The following is a 15322-nucleotide window of genomic DNA, read 5'->3' as shown; positions in this document are numbered from 1 at the left end:
GTTCATGTGCAATTGGAGCCTGAAGTCAATAATACATCTCTATTGCACAAGCGGAAGCATGTACAATAGAGAAGTATTGAAGGCTACGGGCACAGTGCTGCGCATTTCCAGCAGAAGGAAGAAGACAGGTAAAGTATAACAGAGTGGGGAGTAGGAAGGGGAAGTGGGGGTGGGCTGAATGAGTTAGTAAAGGCTAGAAGTGCGAGGAATAACTAGGGAGACAGGGAGGGGGGTGTTGGGGGGGGGCTAAGGAGTGAGTTGGAGATAGTGTGAAAGCCTTCAACTACCAGAATGCATTGCAGCAGGAAGCTACACCACTTAAATAAATATAGAACATGCTAGGCCTTCCCAGAGAAATCCATAAATCACTCAAAACACTACTAAAGTTATATGGGTGCACTTATTAACCCATTAATAACACTAGCAGATTGTTTAAAAAAAAAATATATATATATATATATATATATATATATATATATATATATATTGCCCGGAAAATGCCTTTTAAGGCTGCATGCGCGTATGGTGTCAGAAACCAGCACCTTCCACAAATATGACCTTAGGTGTGAGACTAATGCTTGGTTCTCATGCACGATGGTCTATGTGTGCTTTATGTACTGCCTATGTGCAAATGTTCTGTTGATTGTGATGACTCTGCTGCACTTGGTATTTTGTGCTAAATCACTTAAAGAGGACCTTTCACCACTTTTGGGCACAGGCAGTTCTATATACTGCCAGAAAGTTGACAGTGCGCTGAGTTCAGCGCACTGTCGGCTTTCCCGATCTGTGCCCGGTGTGAAGAGCTTACGGCCCGGTACCGTAGCTCTTCTATGGTCAGAAGGGCGTTTCTGACCATTAGCCAGGAACGTCCTTCTGCCTCGCGGCGCCAATCGCGCTGTGCTGTGGAGCGGGGAGGAACGCCCCCTCCCTCTGCTCACACAGCTTGTCCGTAGACTAGCATTATCAGGAGAGGGAGGGGGAGTTCCTCCCGGCTCCACAGCACAGCGCGATTGGCGCCGCGAGGCAGAAGGACGTTCCTGGCTAATGGTCAGAAACGCCCTTCTGACTGTAAAGCGCTACGGTACCGGGACCGATAGCGCTTTACACCGGGCACGGATCGGGAAAGCCGACAGTGCGCTGAATTCAGCGCACTGTCAGCTTTCTGGCAGTATATAACACTGCCTGTGCCCAGATATGGTGAAAGGTCCTCTTTAAAGTGTTGCATTGCTGAGTCATCACGTCTTCTTCGATCTAGCAGTTTCTGGAAAGAGGACAGTGTGGTGATTCTTCCAGATGAGTGGAACTGATTGCACCCATTGGCTGTTGGGCACAGCAGGTGGTGTCAGGGTAACAAAGCATGGAGCTGTAATAAGGAATCCTAATAACATAAATCTACTTCCTTGTGTAATCATAGTGTAGTTTGTCAGTTCTTCCCTTTCAGGATTCTGAGAAAGCTGGATAACATGGCAAGTAATGCAGTAATAAGGACTCATATCATATACATAAATAAATCCCCCAGCCTGCTTTCAAGTTATAGTTACATAGTTACATAGTAGATGAGGTTGGATAAAGACATGAGTCCATCAAGTCCAACCTATAACCCTACAATCCCCTACAATGTTGATCCAGGGGAAGGCAAAAAAAACCCATGAGGCTCATGCCAATTGCCCTATTTCAGGGGAAAAAATTCCTTCCCGACTCCAAATATGGCAGTCAGTATAAAACCCTGGATCAACGTGTCCTTAAAATCTAGAGACCATAACCCATTATATTTTTCTCTTCAAGAAAGACATTGAGGCCCACTTTGAACTTGTTCAGTGAATCCGCCATCACCACTTCCTGGGGCAGAGCGTTCCAGAGCCTCGTTGTTCTTACTGTGAAGAATCCCCTTCTATGTTTCTGGTGAAACTTCTCTCCTCCAGACGTAGAGGATGTCCTCTTGTCACTGTCACTGGCCTAGGAGTAAAAATATCCTTAGAAAGTTCTTTGTATTGTCCCTTCATGTATTTGTACATTGTTATTAGATCTCCCCGTAGACGTCTTTTCTCTAAACTGAATAACCCCAAGTTTGTTAATCTATCGTTGTACTCCAGTCCAGCCATTCCCCTAATCATTTTGGTTGCCCGTCTTTGCACTTTTTCAAGTTCACTTATGTCTTTCTTGTATATCGGGGCCCAAAATTGCGCACAATATTCTAAGTGTGGCCGTACCAGTGATTTGTATAGAGGCATAACTATGTCCTTGTCATGAGAATCTAAACCTCTTTGGATGCATCCCATAATTTTATTTGCCTTGGCAGCAGCTGCCTGGCACTGGTCATTAAAGGTAAGCTTGCTGTCCACCAAAATCCCTAAGTCTTTTTCATTGACAGTCTTACCCAGTAATTTACTATTTAGTACATAGTCATACATTTATTACGTCGCCCAAAGTGCATTACTTTACATTTGTCAACATTAAACTTCATTTGCCAAGTCTCCGCCCATGCTTCCAGCTTCCTTAGATCCCCTTGTAATATTCTACTATCCTCCTCATTATTGATTACCCTACAAAGTTTAGTATCATCTGCAAATATAGACACCCTGCTTTGTAAACCCTCTACCAGGTCATTAATAAAGATATTAAACAAGAGAGGACCTAATACTGACCCTTGTGGCACCCCACTGGTGACTGTGGCCCAGTCTGAATATTTACCATTAACAAGTACCCTCTGTTTCCTATCAGTGAGCCAGTTGCTAACCCAAATGCATATGTTTTCCCCCAGTCCCAACATTCTCATTTTGCATACCAACCGTTTATGTGGAACAGTATCAAAAGCCTTTGAAAAGTCCAGGTACACCACGTCTACTGCATTACCCATGTCCAGTCTTGAACTTACCTCCTCATAGAAGCTGATCAGATTAGTCTGACAGGACCGATTCCTCATAAACCCATGTTGATTTGGTGTTATAAGATTATTTACATTGAGATACTCCAGGATAGCATCTCTTAGAAAGCCCTCAAATATCTTTCCCACCACAGAAGTTAAACTTACTGGCCTATAGTTTCCAGGTTCCCTTTTACACCCCTTTTTGAAAATTGGCACCACATTTGCTATTCGCCAATCCTGTGGAACAGACCCAGTCATTACTGAATCCTTAAATATTAGATACAAGGGTCTATCTATGACCATGCTTAATTCCCTCAGAACTCGGGGGTGTATACCATCCGGACCGGGCGATTTCTCTATTTTAGTGTTTTGCAGGTGGCGCTGCACTTCTTCCTGGGTTAAGCAGGTGACATTTATGCCAAAACTTTCTTTTTTGATTTGGGTTAATTTGGGTTCTGGGAAAGATGGGTAGGATAGCATGTGGAAAACTGAATACTACACTTATTTTAATAAATCAAACTCCTTGCCACATTGTTGTCCCATATCATGCCAGATGTGCATTTCAGGGACTTGAGAAAACTAGACAGCATACCAGGTAATTATATAATTAATGCTGTAATATAGACAGCTGAGCTGCTGAAGCAAAACCTACCTATATAAACCTCTTTCTAAGTTATGACACAGCTAGCTACTGAATCTGGGAAACCTGGGTGATTTGCACAAAGTACATGAAAATCACACACATGTACACCTCCCCTTTTCCTGATGCAAATCATGCTCTAGAGCTACACTGTTTCCATTATAATTTAAAGGCAGTTTGTTACTTTATTAGACTGAGTGAGAGCTAAGTCACATCCCCTCCATACGCTCCAGTCATGCAGGATTTTTTGTGATGTCATGTTAGTGCATTGCATATAGGAAAGAAATACTGTCTGCACACTCTATGTCTGCAAGATTGTCTCCAAGATGTCTGTTCCTGTGTTAGGATGACAGCAACAGACATTAAACTGTTGCAGAGAACAGTCACAGACTGATTCGGTGTCCATTCCCTTTGACACTAATCTAATCAACCGGATGGAAGGGTATGTTCATATGGCAGAATTTGCTGCAGATTTTGGAGGCAAATTTTGCCCCCGAATCCGGGACAGATTCCGCCTGAAATCTACCTCCCATTGTTTTCAATGGGAGGGTGCAGAGAAGAGAAGCCACAGTCTTCAGCTCAAGACTCCCTGCTGATTATTCCCATTCATCTGGGCCTATTCAACAGCGGGAAGCCGCAACGGAATACTGGCCAATTTAGAAACTGTGCCAGTATTGTTGTTTCTTTTTTTATTCAGACCTGTTGGTGGATTGTAATGGGGGGAGGGGAAATATGATTGACCTGGGGCAAAGATATGAAATTGAGTCATATATTTCTTGAGGAGATGATAATATATGAGAAAATAAAGTATCAAAGGAGACACAGGACTTTAGGGAAGTATTGCAGAATTTTTATTGTTTCTGTGTATTTTATCCATTGAGCATTATTTTAAGAACTAATATGATTTATCTTTTGAAAGGTAACCTATCAATCAAGCAAAAAAGAATCATTACATATTCTAACTGTGTATCATAATGAAGTAGTCATAAAGAAGTTGGTGCCTGGTGAAGACTATGTATTTGAGGTTCAGACAATTCAAGGGAAACTATATAGTATTCCAATACGCAAAACTGCTAGTACCAGTAAGTATGCTCTGAATTATTCATCTAATGTAAGCGGCCTTTGCCTATGCGGAGCGCTGTGGAGGTGAACAAAGGAGCCTGCTGCTCATGATTTTGGACTTCATTTACACACATTGCAGTTCTGTGCTGAAATTGCTAACAGAAGAACTCTAAGTTACCGCATGCTATAATTTCTGTTATAAGCTGTGACCTATGTCGGCTGGCCTATTTTTCATTAAGAGAGAATTTTAGGCCTGTAACAATGGGTGGGTGGAGATGTGGACACATTAGGTTAAGCCAAGCAACAGATTATGGGTTTTTCACTTTTATTGCTCACAAGGAGGTATGGGCTTTCCACTGGGAAGCAGCAGCTGGCATAGAGAGGAACTAGTGTTTCCAAATTGTAGCACAGAGGAACTGGGCAGGATTTGTGGTGAGATGGGACAAGACAAGGATCCTGGCTGGCAGAGTACAGTTGTAAGCGCAGGTCAGATAGTGGTCATGTGGCAGCTGACAAGAAAGCAAGGTTAGGGGCCACACGGTGGCTCAGTGGTCAGCACTGCAGCCTTGCAGCGCTGGAGTCCTGGTGTTCAAATCCCACCAAGGGCAAAAAACCATCTGCAAGGAGTTTGTATGTTCTCCCCGTGTTTGCATGGATTTCCATCCCATATTCCAAAGACATACTGATAGGGAAAAAATGTACATTGTGAGCTCTATGTGGGGCTCACAATCTACATAAAAAAAAAAAAAAGAAAAGAAAAAGAAAGCAAGGTTAGAAAAATAAGCAGGGACAAATCCACACCTATGCAGTTTGGAACCAAAAGTACCTTCTTGCTCTAGGTCACAGTGGTATGAGAAGGACCCTTTTGAGGTGCAAGGGGCATTGGGATTGACTGGGGTTTGCGGCAGTTTGGTGCTGGCACACTGGTCCTTTAAGAAACCAGGGACCAGTTGCATAACTTTTCAGAAAAAAAAATTGGATGGAAGAGTGCAGATGTGCACCAGTTTTTTTTTAAATTTTTTTGCCAAACCACGTGTAACTGGATCAAATGTCTGAATGTCCCTGTCTGAAACAAAAATATGGCGCCTTATAGTGCCTACACACTGCAGGTTCTTAACATGGGTGTTGGTAAATCCCTTACTGTATGTCCTACACTACTGCACAATTAAAAACATCGCTCTGAGAAGGGGCTTCTAATAGCTCAGAAGGGTTCTTGGCCAAAAAAAGCATAAAAATCATTGCTGCAGACTGGAGTCTGTATATCGTATCCCTTGTTAATTCCATGGGTGACATGAAGGAGAACATGCCTTTATATAATTTTTTTAGGCTCTGAACAAGTGGTTCTTCCTGCAGGAGAGTCAATGTAAACTTTACATGCTACATCTGTACACATATAATATCAATTGGAATTTTTTTTTTCTACAGGTTTCATAAAACTGCCTAAATATGTTCCAGTTTAATTAAAGGGGTTTACTCATCAAATCGTTTATGGCAATTTGACTAGATATGCCTTAATAGTCTGATTGGTAGGGGCTGCTTGGCTGTATTTTCTGCTAGCCAAGAACAGGATCATTCCTAGGATCAATGGGGGTCCCAATGGTCAGACTTTCATAGATCAGATGCATATGTCATATGGCACAGTAATACATATATATAAGGCTAGATTAAGAAATTCAGCACATGACCATGTTCCTTACTGTGTTTGTATGTGTTTTAACTGCAGGGCCTTCTGGGATTTGCGGGCTCTCTGTGAAAGGCCGTAATACCACTGCTGTGGCTTTCCAGTGGGACCCAGTTGGAACCAGTTTTACTCACTACAGAATCATAATTAAGAACTATACATATGCAAGAGAGTTCATTGTTTCCAAAGAAGAGCCGGAATATACAATAACCCATCTTTACCCTGGTGGGATTTATAATGTTACAGTTCAGAGGTTGAAAGGAAATGTTCTTGGTGATATTTCATCTATACAGGTGGTAGCAGGTTTGTTCAGTCTTCTTGTTTACCACATATTTTATATCATTATTGATTTTTTTTCTTTCTAACCAGGTCTTAAAAACATTAATATATGGTTTATTTGTATAGCGTTGTATTACAAAAATAGTTTTCCACAGAACCAATGCCTAGGACCCCATAGAATTCCTATTTGTATTGTAGCTTCATACAACACAAACATTATACAGAATTGTAATATAATATGCGCGTGTGTACAAGTGAAGTGGAAGAACATGTTGAAGAGTCTGCAGGACACTTTGAGACTGCGCCTCTTTCTTTAGAAGATGTGTTGACCTGAGAATGCTTTTCTCTTATACCACTACACTAAAAAATACTGTTGAAGTTAGGGCGGGTTTACACTAGCGCCTGATCTCCGTTATCCAGGTTTCCGTTTTTTTGCCAGCAGAAGACGGAAACCTGGTAGACCATGAATGGCCGTGAGCGCCCGTGAGTGTTTTTAGTGTTTCAAATGAATGGGTTTGAAAAATGCCTGCAGGTTTCCGTCTCCTGTCCAGTTTCAGGCAGGAAACGGAAACCTGCATAACGGAGACTGGGGCGCAGATGTGAACCCGCCCTTAAGAGTACACATGTAACTCAGTATTTTTTATTTTTTGTTTAAATAAAAGTAGACATTTAACAACAGATTTTAGATGTAAATGTACATTTTGATATGTCTACTTAATGGATCAGTTGAGAAATAAAATAAGCAGAATTTATTTATTAAAGTCTTTTACCACTACAATGGTAGGAGAAACCACTTTATGTAACTACAATCTATCTCTTTTCGGTTCCTTTAACTTAAAATTACTGAGACTTTCATTTTTGTGGGTCAGGTGTTTCACTCTTTTTTTGCTTCACACTGAGTAAACACGCGTGTATTTTTGCAAAATACACGTGTAAAAATACACGTGTAAAAATAAGACTCCCATTGACTTCAATGACATTTTACAGGTGTATTTTTACAGGCGTATTTTTACAAGTGTATTTTTACAGGCGTATTTTTACACGTGTAAAAAAATATCATTGAAGTCAATGGGATAGCAAAATTTACAAGTGTAATTTTACTCTAAAAAATAAGCTAGCGTTTACTTAGTGTAAACTTACCCATAATATAAAATAGATAAAAAAAAAACTCTAAGATGTCTATATTTTCAGAAGAATATCTTACATTACGATTATTTAAATCCCAAACACTCATATGAAAGTTTCAATTTTAGAAGACTTTGGCAATGCAGTAAATTTAGTAATACTATCCAATGAAAATGGAAATATGTGATTGTTTTATTTTATTGCATAAATTGGTAGAGAATAGATAAACAGATGTATAATGAATTATTATATTACCTGCCTCTAGAATAGCACCATTTGTACCCATGTTTTTGAATTTTGGTCCCTTTCACTGTCCATGGTGCTGATGGAAAAATTTATGTAAAAGAAAAAAAATAATTATGGCATAAAAATCCAACAAAGGCCTTTAATTTTTTTTTTTTTAATGAATATTTTTGTGCGATACTTATGTTTTGATAAGGATGAATATTTAGCAGACCATATCTTTCTTTTCTTTTAAATCTCACTTTATTAACATTTTTTAATTTTACAGCTTCACAACATCAGTAAAAAATTCGAAGAGAGTACATACGAATGGAATCAAGTCATGTACAAAACAAAGCATGTACCAAGCAATCGTATATAATTCTAAGCAGGGGACGAAATAAACAACACATATAACAAACCAAATATGTGTCCATGTCTACTTTATCAAACGAAATATAAATGGATGTACAACAGTATAGAGTAAGGAGTTAGAGGAATATAAAGAGAAGGGAGGGGGGGGGGAAGGGAAAATAGTAAGTGAGTATTGAAGCTAAAGGGAGCTTCACCATAGAGCTTTTGGCTTACCTTCCCAGGCCATATCACTTAAACTGGAGGAACATCTGTACATCAGCTCTGTCCTTGATATACAGAAACTGCTGGACATATCTACTTTATGCCTATAGTGACTGTCTAGCCAAAACCTCTGTTCTGCAAGAGTCAGTCAGTGTACATGGAATAGAGGGAACTGCATTGCAAGACTAAAATGATCCCCACACTGTGCTGCTGGGTTTTACCATGTACGTGTTAAGCTCCTCCATATACTTGCTACATCCATTGGTTAAATTAGTCCTTGTTGTCTGGCATTGCAGTCCCTACTTGCACAAGTACTTGGCCAATGCCTTGTATTATAACAGAGCATTGCTTTTAAATTCACTGACGGGTAATTTACTCAATTATTAACTTTGTCACAGAAAGAGTAAATTTAAAACATAACTTTTAATTTTTAAGATAAAAAACAAAAACAAAAAAAAGAGCCCCAATGTGCGCTAAAAATTGAGAAATGATACACACTATACGGAATGATGGTGTCCATGTGCGTTAATAAATTCCTCAATACATAACTGTAGTGACTGTATAGAAGGATAGTGACCCAATTAGGAGAATGTAGATAGGAGAGCCATGAGCAACTGCCCCTCAGTCATCCATATATATATAGCACCCTAACCTGTACTGGTTATAACAGTCACTCTAAACCCCTGTGATTAATTAAACACCTGGGGAAGGAAAGGGTATATGGATTTGGCATAAAATAGATATTACTGCTCTCCTATTCTGACCTAATGTGGGCTATGTACTCCTCATAGCTCCTCTACGCGTTTCGCCAATGTATAATGCATGGCTCCTCAGGAGGACGATATTAAATATATACAGCCGCTATTGTTTGCAGTTAAAACTGCAGTTCCTGCATCCTTGATGGTAGGAAGCAGTAATGTGCTGCACGAGGAGTACATAGCCCACATTAGGTCAGAATAGGAGAGCAGTAATATCTATTTTATGCCAAATCCATATACCCTTTCCTTCCCCAGGTGTTTAATTAATCACAGGGGTTTAGAGTGACTGTTATAACCAGTACAGGTTAGGGTGCTATATATATATATGGATGACTGAGGGGCAGTTGCTCATGGCTCTCCTATCTACATTCTCCTAATTGGGTCACTATCCTTCTATACAGTCACTACAGTTATGTATTGAGGAATTTATTAACGCACACGGACACCATCATTCCGTATAGTGTGTATCATTTCTCAATTTTTAGCGCACATTGGGGCTCTTTTTTTTTGTTTTTGTTTTTTATCTTAAAAATTAAAAGTTATGTTTTAAATTTACTCTTTCTGTGACAAAGAGCATTACTTTTGGTGGAAGAATGCAGAAACTAAAGTGTTTCTTATGGGTCCATAATACCAAACGGCATTGCCTCTTTCTGCCACTGTATAGGTTCTGTTCACATAACTATACTCTCTACATAAGGCTTTAAACAATTAGTCTGGTTAAAATATTTTCAGTTTATTGTTATATTTTTAAATTTACTGAGAAATGTTAAAATAAGCAGACATATTATAGCAGCTTCTTATCTAGAGGTCAGCAGTGTAATGCAGTGCAATGCAGACAGCAATGTAATGCATTCATCCATGTGGTCCCATGGACCACATTTGACTCTGGCTGCCTACATTTCTTCTGAGTTTTTTACTTTACTACAGGGGATCTATTATGAGGATTAAGTCAGTCTTTAGTAAATTAGATTATATAGAATGTGTTAAAAACATGATCCCTGAGCACCAAACTTAAAGACGTTGAATGCAAGGGAGACACGTCTTATTTACCTATGTTCCCTGCATGTTTGTTCTGGTGGTGTACCTGTAACTTACAGGATACCACTGTAGCTCTCTATGTATCTACAGTACCATGCTTTCATTAAACAAGATGTATAAATAAGCATAAAACAGGGTTGATCAACCATGGAACCTTCTGTATTAGAATTTAATGGTAATTCATTAAACTCCCACCTCCTGCCTTCCATTCAGCACTATATTCCTATTAGCTTCCATCTGTTCTAGGTTATTACTAGAGATGAGAGAGTAGTGAAATATTCGAGATTCGATATTTGTTTCGAGTAGAGCCTCAATATTCGACTACTCGATCGAATATTGAATCCCATTATAGTCTATGGGAAAAAATGCTCATTTAAGGGGAAACCACTATTCGACTAAAGGAGAGTCACCAAGTCCACAAGTAGCAGGAGGAGAGTGTTTAGGAGGAGCGCTGTGCAGTTAAAGGGGTCCGTGCACTTTAACTGCACAGCGCTTGCAGTTGCGCTGATATTCCGTTCAGGGGGGGAGTCCTCCTGTGGACTCCTTCAGGACGGGAGGCAAGCGCTAATGTGAACCGGCCTTTACTCGTCCTGCAGAACCAGCATTGATTGGCCGAATGCTATACACTGTATAGCATTTGGCAAATCAACGCTGGTTCTGCAACAGGCTCGTCCTTGCTAGTCGGGAGAGCTGGCAGCTTGCGGTTATGTGGGAGCTGACTTTTTATCATAGGAATGCATTGACCAGCGTTGATTGGCCAAATGCTATACAGTGTACAGCATTCGGCTAATGAACGCTGGTTCTGCCGGAGGCTCGTCTGTGAGAAGGCGGAGTCTAAGATCGGACCACAGCAGTCTCCATTGCGAGACTGCTGTGAATAGCAAGTAGTATTCGATCGAGTACGAGTATTTTGAATACCGTAGTATTCTATCGAATACCTACTTGATTGAATACTACTCACTCATCTCTAGTTATTACTTAAAAGGCCTGAATAATACGGCTAACTCTCATAGTTACTATAGTTAGAGTCATTGATATACATATAAGTTCTTATAATTATATAATGTCACTTGGCCTAATGGTGACACTGAGATCATTCTCGCTCATCTCCAACATCTCAACTTAGACTGTTTGCACGTCTAAAATCCCCCTATAAAGGTCTGTGGTCCTGTGATTTTCGTAGTCATTAAGCTAGAAGTGCAGATTAAATGTGTCAGTCTGAATGATAGCTTATACGATTAACTCACAACTGTACCTGGAAAATAAACCTTTATATGGTACACAGTTCATTTCAATCCTCACAAACCTTCAAACACTGCAGAGACTTTAGGATCAGTGTTAAAACTAACTTTTGAATTGGAACTGTAATGTCAAAGATATAGCAGAGCTAAAATTGAAATTTGGGATAACTCATCATGATTCACCATATTTCCTTAGAACTGCAATTGGACCGTCATTCGACTTTGCTAAGTTTGTGCATTGCTACAAAGAATCCTATGCAGGCAGTTGTATAATTGACTATTTTCTTACATTTTTCATCTAGAACCTGAAGTTCCTATAGCGCTTACTGCCTTCAATATTTCAACACACTCCTTTTCAGTATACTGGAAGCAACCTCACGGACGGGTGGAAAGATATCAAGTGGATCTCTTTCCTCAACATGGCTTTGTTACTGTCAGAGATCTTGGAGGTGGGGAGTATCAGGTATGTTTTTCATTATAGTATGTAGATGGGCAACTTTTGTTTATACCCTGAGCTCATTGGAATATTCTTTGCAAAGCTGACCAACTGTAAAGCTGTTTTTTTCCCTATCCTTTTCCTTTTATTATCATGGGATGTTATCAGATAATCTATGCTAAATTTGTAACAAATTTCAACACAAGGAGACTGTTACCTTAATAACAATTAATTTCCTTGTTTTTTTGTAGTCCATCATGAAACTCCAGTCAGTCACCCAGGAGTTCATGAATAGTTTAACAAAGAAAGGGGAGTGCTATTGAGTAATACAGACTCATTAATTGTGCACTGTGCAGGCAGACCTTGCCTTAAATCATTAATGCAGGCAACATTTCCCTGGTACCATCAAAAAGACATAGGAACTATTCGACTTTCTGGACAGTAAAATAATGATTACCTTTTTTCTTGCTTCTTTGCTGCTTCTGTGGAGAACTACATATGTTCAGGTAGGCTGGTTTATGTTATCTGCTTCCGTTGAGGAATTTTTTATTATTTTGTTGTAGATTACATTTTTGTAGGAAACAAAAATATTCTAGCCAGGGAAGGAAAGTTAACCTGTAGTGTCAAGTGAAGTATTTCAGCTCCTTCTTGGTTAAAACTTTTCACACAACAAGGAAATATTTTCTGTTGAGTTTTGTTACCTATACAATCATCCATCACGATGGGAATGCAAGACAAGAGTTTGCTGCTTCTCAGAGATTCTGTGATGCCAGCAGTTCCAGAATTGACTGGTGCTTTCCTGCTCGCTACACTTCATATTTCACTTTTTGGATGTCTGTTTGGCATTTTAGGCAGATGTCTCCAGCGTTGCTCCTGGTACCACGTATAGTGTAGCTGTTTCTTCTGTGTCATCTTCAGCCTTCAGCTCCCCAGACAGCAAGTTGGTGATGACTAACGAAACCAGTAAGTTTATTATATATTATCTTAGAATTGGGTGGGATCTTGACTTTTTTACACCTCCGAATGTACACACAAACTGAATTATTCATAGAACTTCATATAACATACTGATCTCGCTGTGTCGCACAATCCAGGCTGTCTCATTCAATTACTATGGAAATATCCAGTGTCTAGCTTGTTGTCTAATGCTTCCTGACTATCTGGGCTAGTGTTCAAAATAATATATTTTTCATCTCTTATCTATCCTATAATCTATGTTTGCATTGCAAAATTCTTTCATTTCTAATTCAAGGGCATATGGATATAGAGTATCCAAAAGCATAGATGAACTTTCCAAGCTACTTACCACCAATGTATTTCATTCACTTAAGTCAGATTGTATTTGACCTCTATACCGTCTGGTGCACTTTAGCTGCACACTGTTGTGGACTATATTGCCTTCAGTTGCTTACTAAAAATAATTGACCATGGTAAATAAATCTAACAAGTTATAAAAGACATATAAAATTGGATTAAAATTATGCTGTCATTTTTTTAAATTAATACGATACCTTACAGAATTCAGTTCAGTTTAGAACACTAGATAGAGCACATAAAGAATATAAAGCAGTCTTTATTTTGTATCATGGTGTTATATTCCGAACCAGTGTTCCTGGGATTCTGGGGTCTCTGTGCCCTAATATGGGGTTATCTGGAACATGGTGACAACATGACCTGTCACTTTATTTACAATAAGAAAGGCATATTGACCTCAGCTTGGTCAAAGCAGTAGACATATTCAAGTCTATGTATAGCAATGAACAAGAATTCTAAAATGCTTTATAACCAATATTCACTGAGACAGAAATTGCATGAGGAGTTCCCAAGTGGAGTAGATTTTTGTAGCTTCCCTATAGTTATAAGGTTGGAAATCTATATAGTACACTATTAAACCCAAATACTGTATACCTAAGGCCTTATGCACATGGGTAAACTATGTGCATGAGCCTTGACTGGACACACATAGAGCCCTTATTCTTTATTAAAGAACTGAGTATACCTTGGTTTGTTACGATATAGTACTTTCATATGCGCCTGCCTGTATTCTAGAAAATTATAATGGAACATGAACCCTTATGACAAGAAACTCTGTATAGTTTGGTATGTAACCATGGACCAAGGGCCCTACACATGCAACACAAATTCGTAATATGGTCATGTGCCTGCGGTCTAATACAGAGCACTGTTTGGATACTAATGTATTCACATGAGTGATTGTCATTATTTTAATTTAATTCAAAAGCTTTGAAGTAATTCCTATTATAATCTTCAGATTTGCACAGGAGCTAGAACATACAACATACATAGCATTTATACCTTTACACTTTTATACCCATAGAGTAGTTATACCTTTAGGCCCTGGAAAGTAATAGGATCCAGAGGAGTGACTAATGCAAACTGACATCATCTTTTGCATACGTTGTTCTATCAGCTTGGATTCCCAAAAACAAAGAAACATGATCAGTGTCGGACTGAGGTTTCTAGGGTGCAACTGATAAAATGATCCTGCCGTTCAACCCCTCACAGGGGGTCGGAGATAGATCATGGTACCATGGATGCCTTATGATGGACCATTACTCTGTTATTGTGATTAACAGCACATGGTTCTCCTTTGTGCCTTATTCAAGGGCAGGGGTACAAAGGTAAAGTGATAGTAGCCAGCCTAGATTTTGTGCACATGTAGACTAACACGTTACCACAATGCAAATTGCTGCTTTTTGAGGAAGTAAACAATGATCTACTTGCCAAAAGATATAAGAACGTTTATTGAAGTGTCCAGATATGATGCTATTTCGACACTCCTTATTTATCACGAGGAGAGGTGTGAGCTGAAAAGTTGTCGAGGAAGCCTCTTATTTGCGGATACACACACCAATGTCATTGAAATCTCTTCCTGTATATAACTTATAAGTGTCAGAAGCGATCTGGCATCAACATGAAGCTATTCTGCATAGTTTTACTACATTGCATATCTAACATTCCTGGTAAAGAATGTTTCTTGAGTTCCTGTATTTAATCATCTTTTGTAAGTCCGTACTAGGGAGAAGAGAGTGATGTTAACAGCCAATCTGTCTTACACATGCTGCCTTCCCTTCAGTCCTAAGAGAGTCAGTAGCCGCTCATGTTTTTAGGTCATTGTGGTAACTTGTGTCTTGTCATTGTAGTTCCAGGACCCCCTGATCACCTAGCAGGAGAACGCGTGGGCTCTGCAGGAATCCTTCTATCTTGGTATATTCCACGGAATACAAATGGGAAGATTATAGCATACTATGTCATTTACAGAGAGGTTTGCCCATGGATGCAGTCATCTTACACTCAAGTAGCGACCACACCTGACAGTCTAGAGGTTCTTTTGACCAGTCTGACTCCTGGAACAACATATGAAATAAAGGTACCAA

General features: G+C 39.4%; 1 protein-coding gene across 1 annotated transcript in view; it reads left to right on the top strand.

Annotated features, from left to right (window-relative positions):
• Positions 1-15322, top strand: part of PTPRQ (protein tyrosine phosphatase receptor type Q) — a 228069-nt gene that overhangs the window by 31624 nt on the left and 181123 nt on the right. The window contains exons 16-20 of the mRNA XM_075274511.1: positions 4426-4588; positions 6292-6552; positions 11791-11951; positions 12776-12887; positions 15089-15315. Coding sequence (XP_075130612.1) covers positions 4426-4588; positions 6292-6552; positions 11791-11951; positions 12776-12887; positions 15089-15315 — 924 coding nt within the window. The remainder of the gene's footprint in view (positions 1-4425; positions 4589-6291; positions 6553-11790; positions 11952-12775; positions 12888-15088; positions 15316-15322) is intronic.

The sequence above is a fragment of the Leptodactylus fuscus genome, chromosome 5, assembly GCF_031893055.1.
Source record: "Leptodactylus fuscus isolate aLepFus1 chromosome 5, aLepFus1.hap2, whole genome shotgun sequence".
NCBI lineage: Eukaryota > Metazoa > Chordata > Amphibia > Anura > Leptodactylidae > Leptodactylus > Leptodactylus fuscus.
Note: the sequence above shows the minus strand (reverse complement) of the source record. Positions and strands in the feature narration are given on the sequence as shown.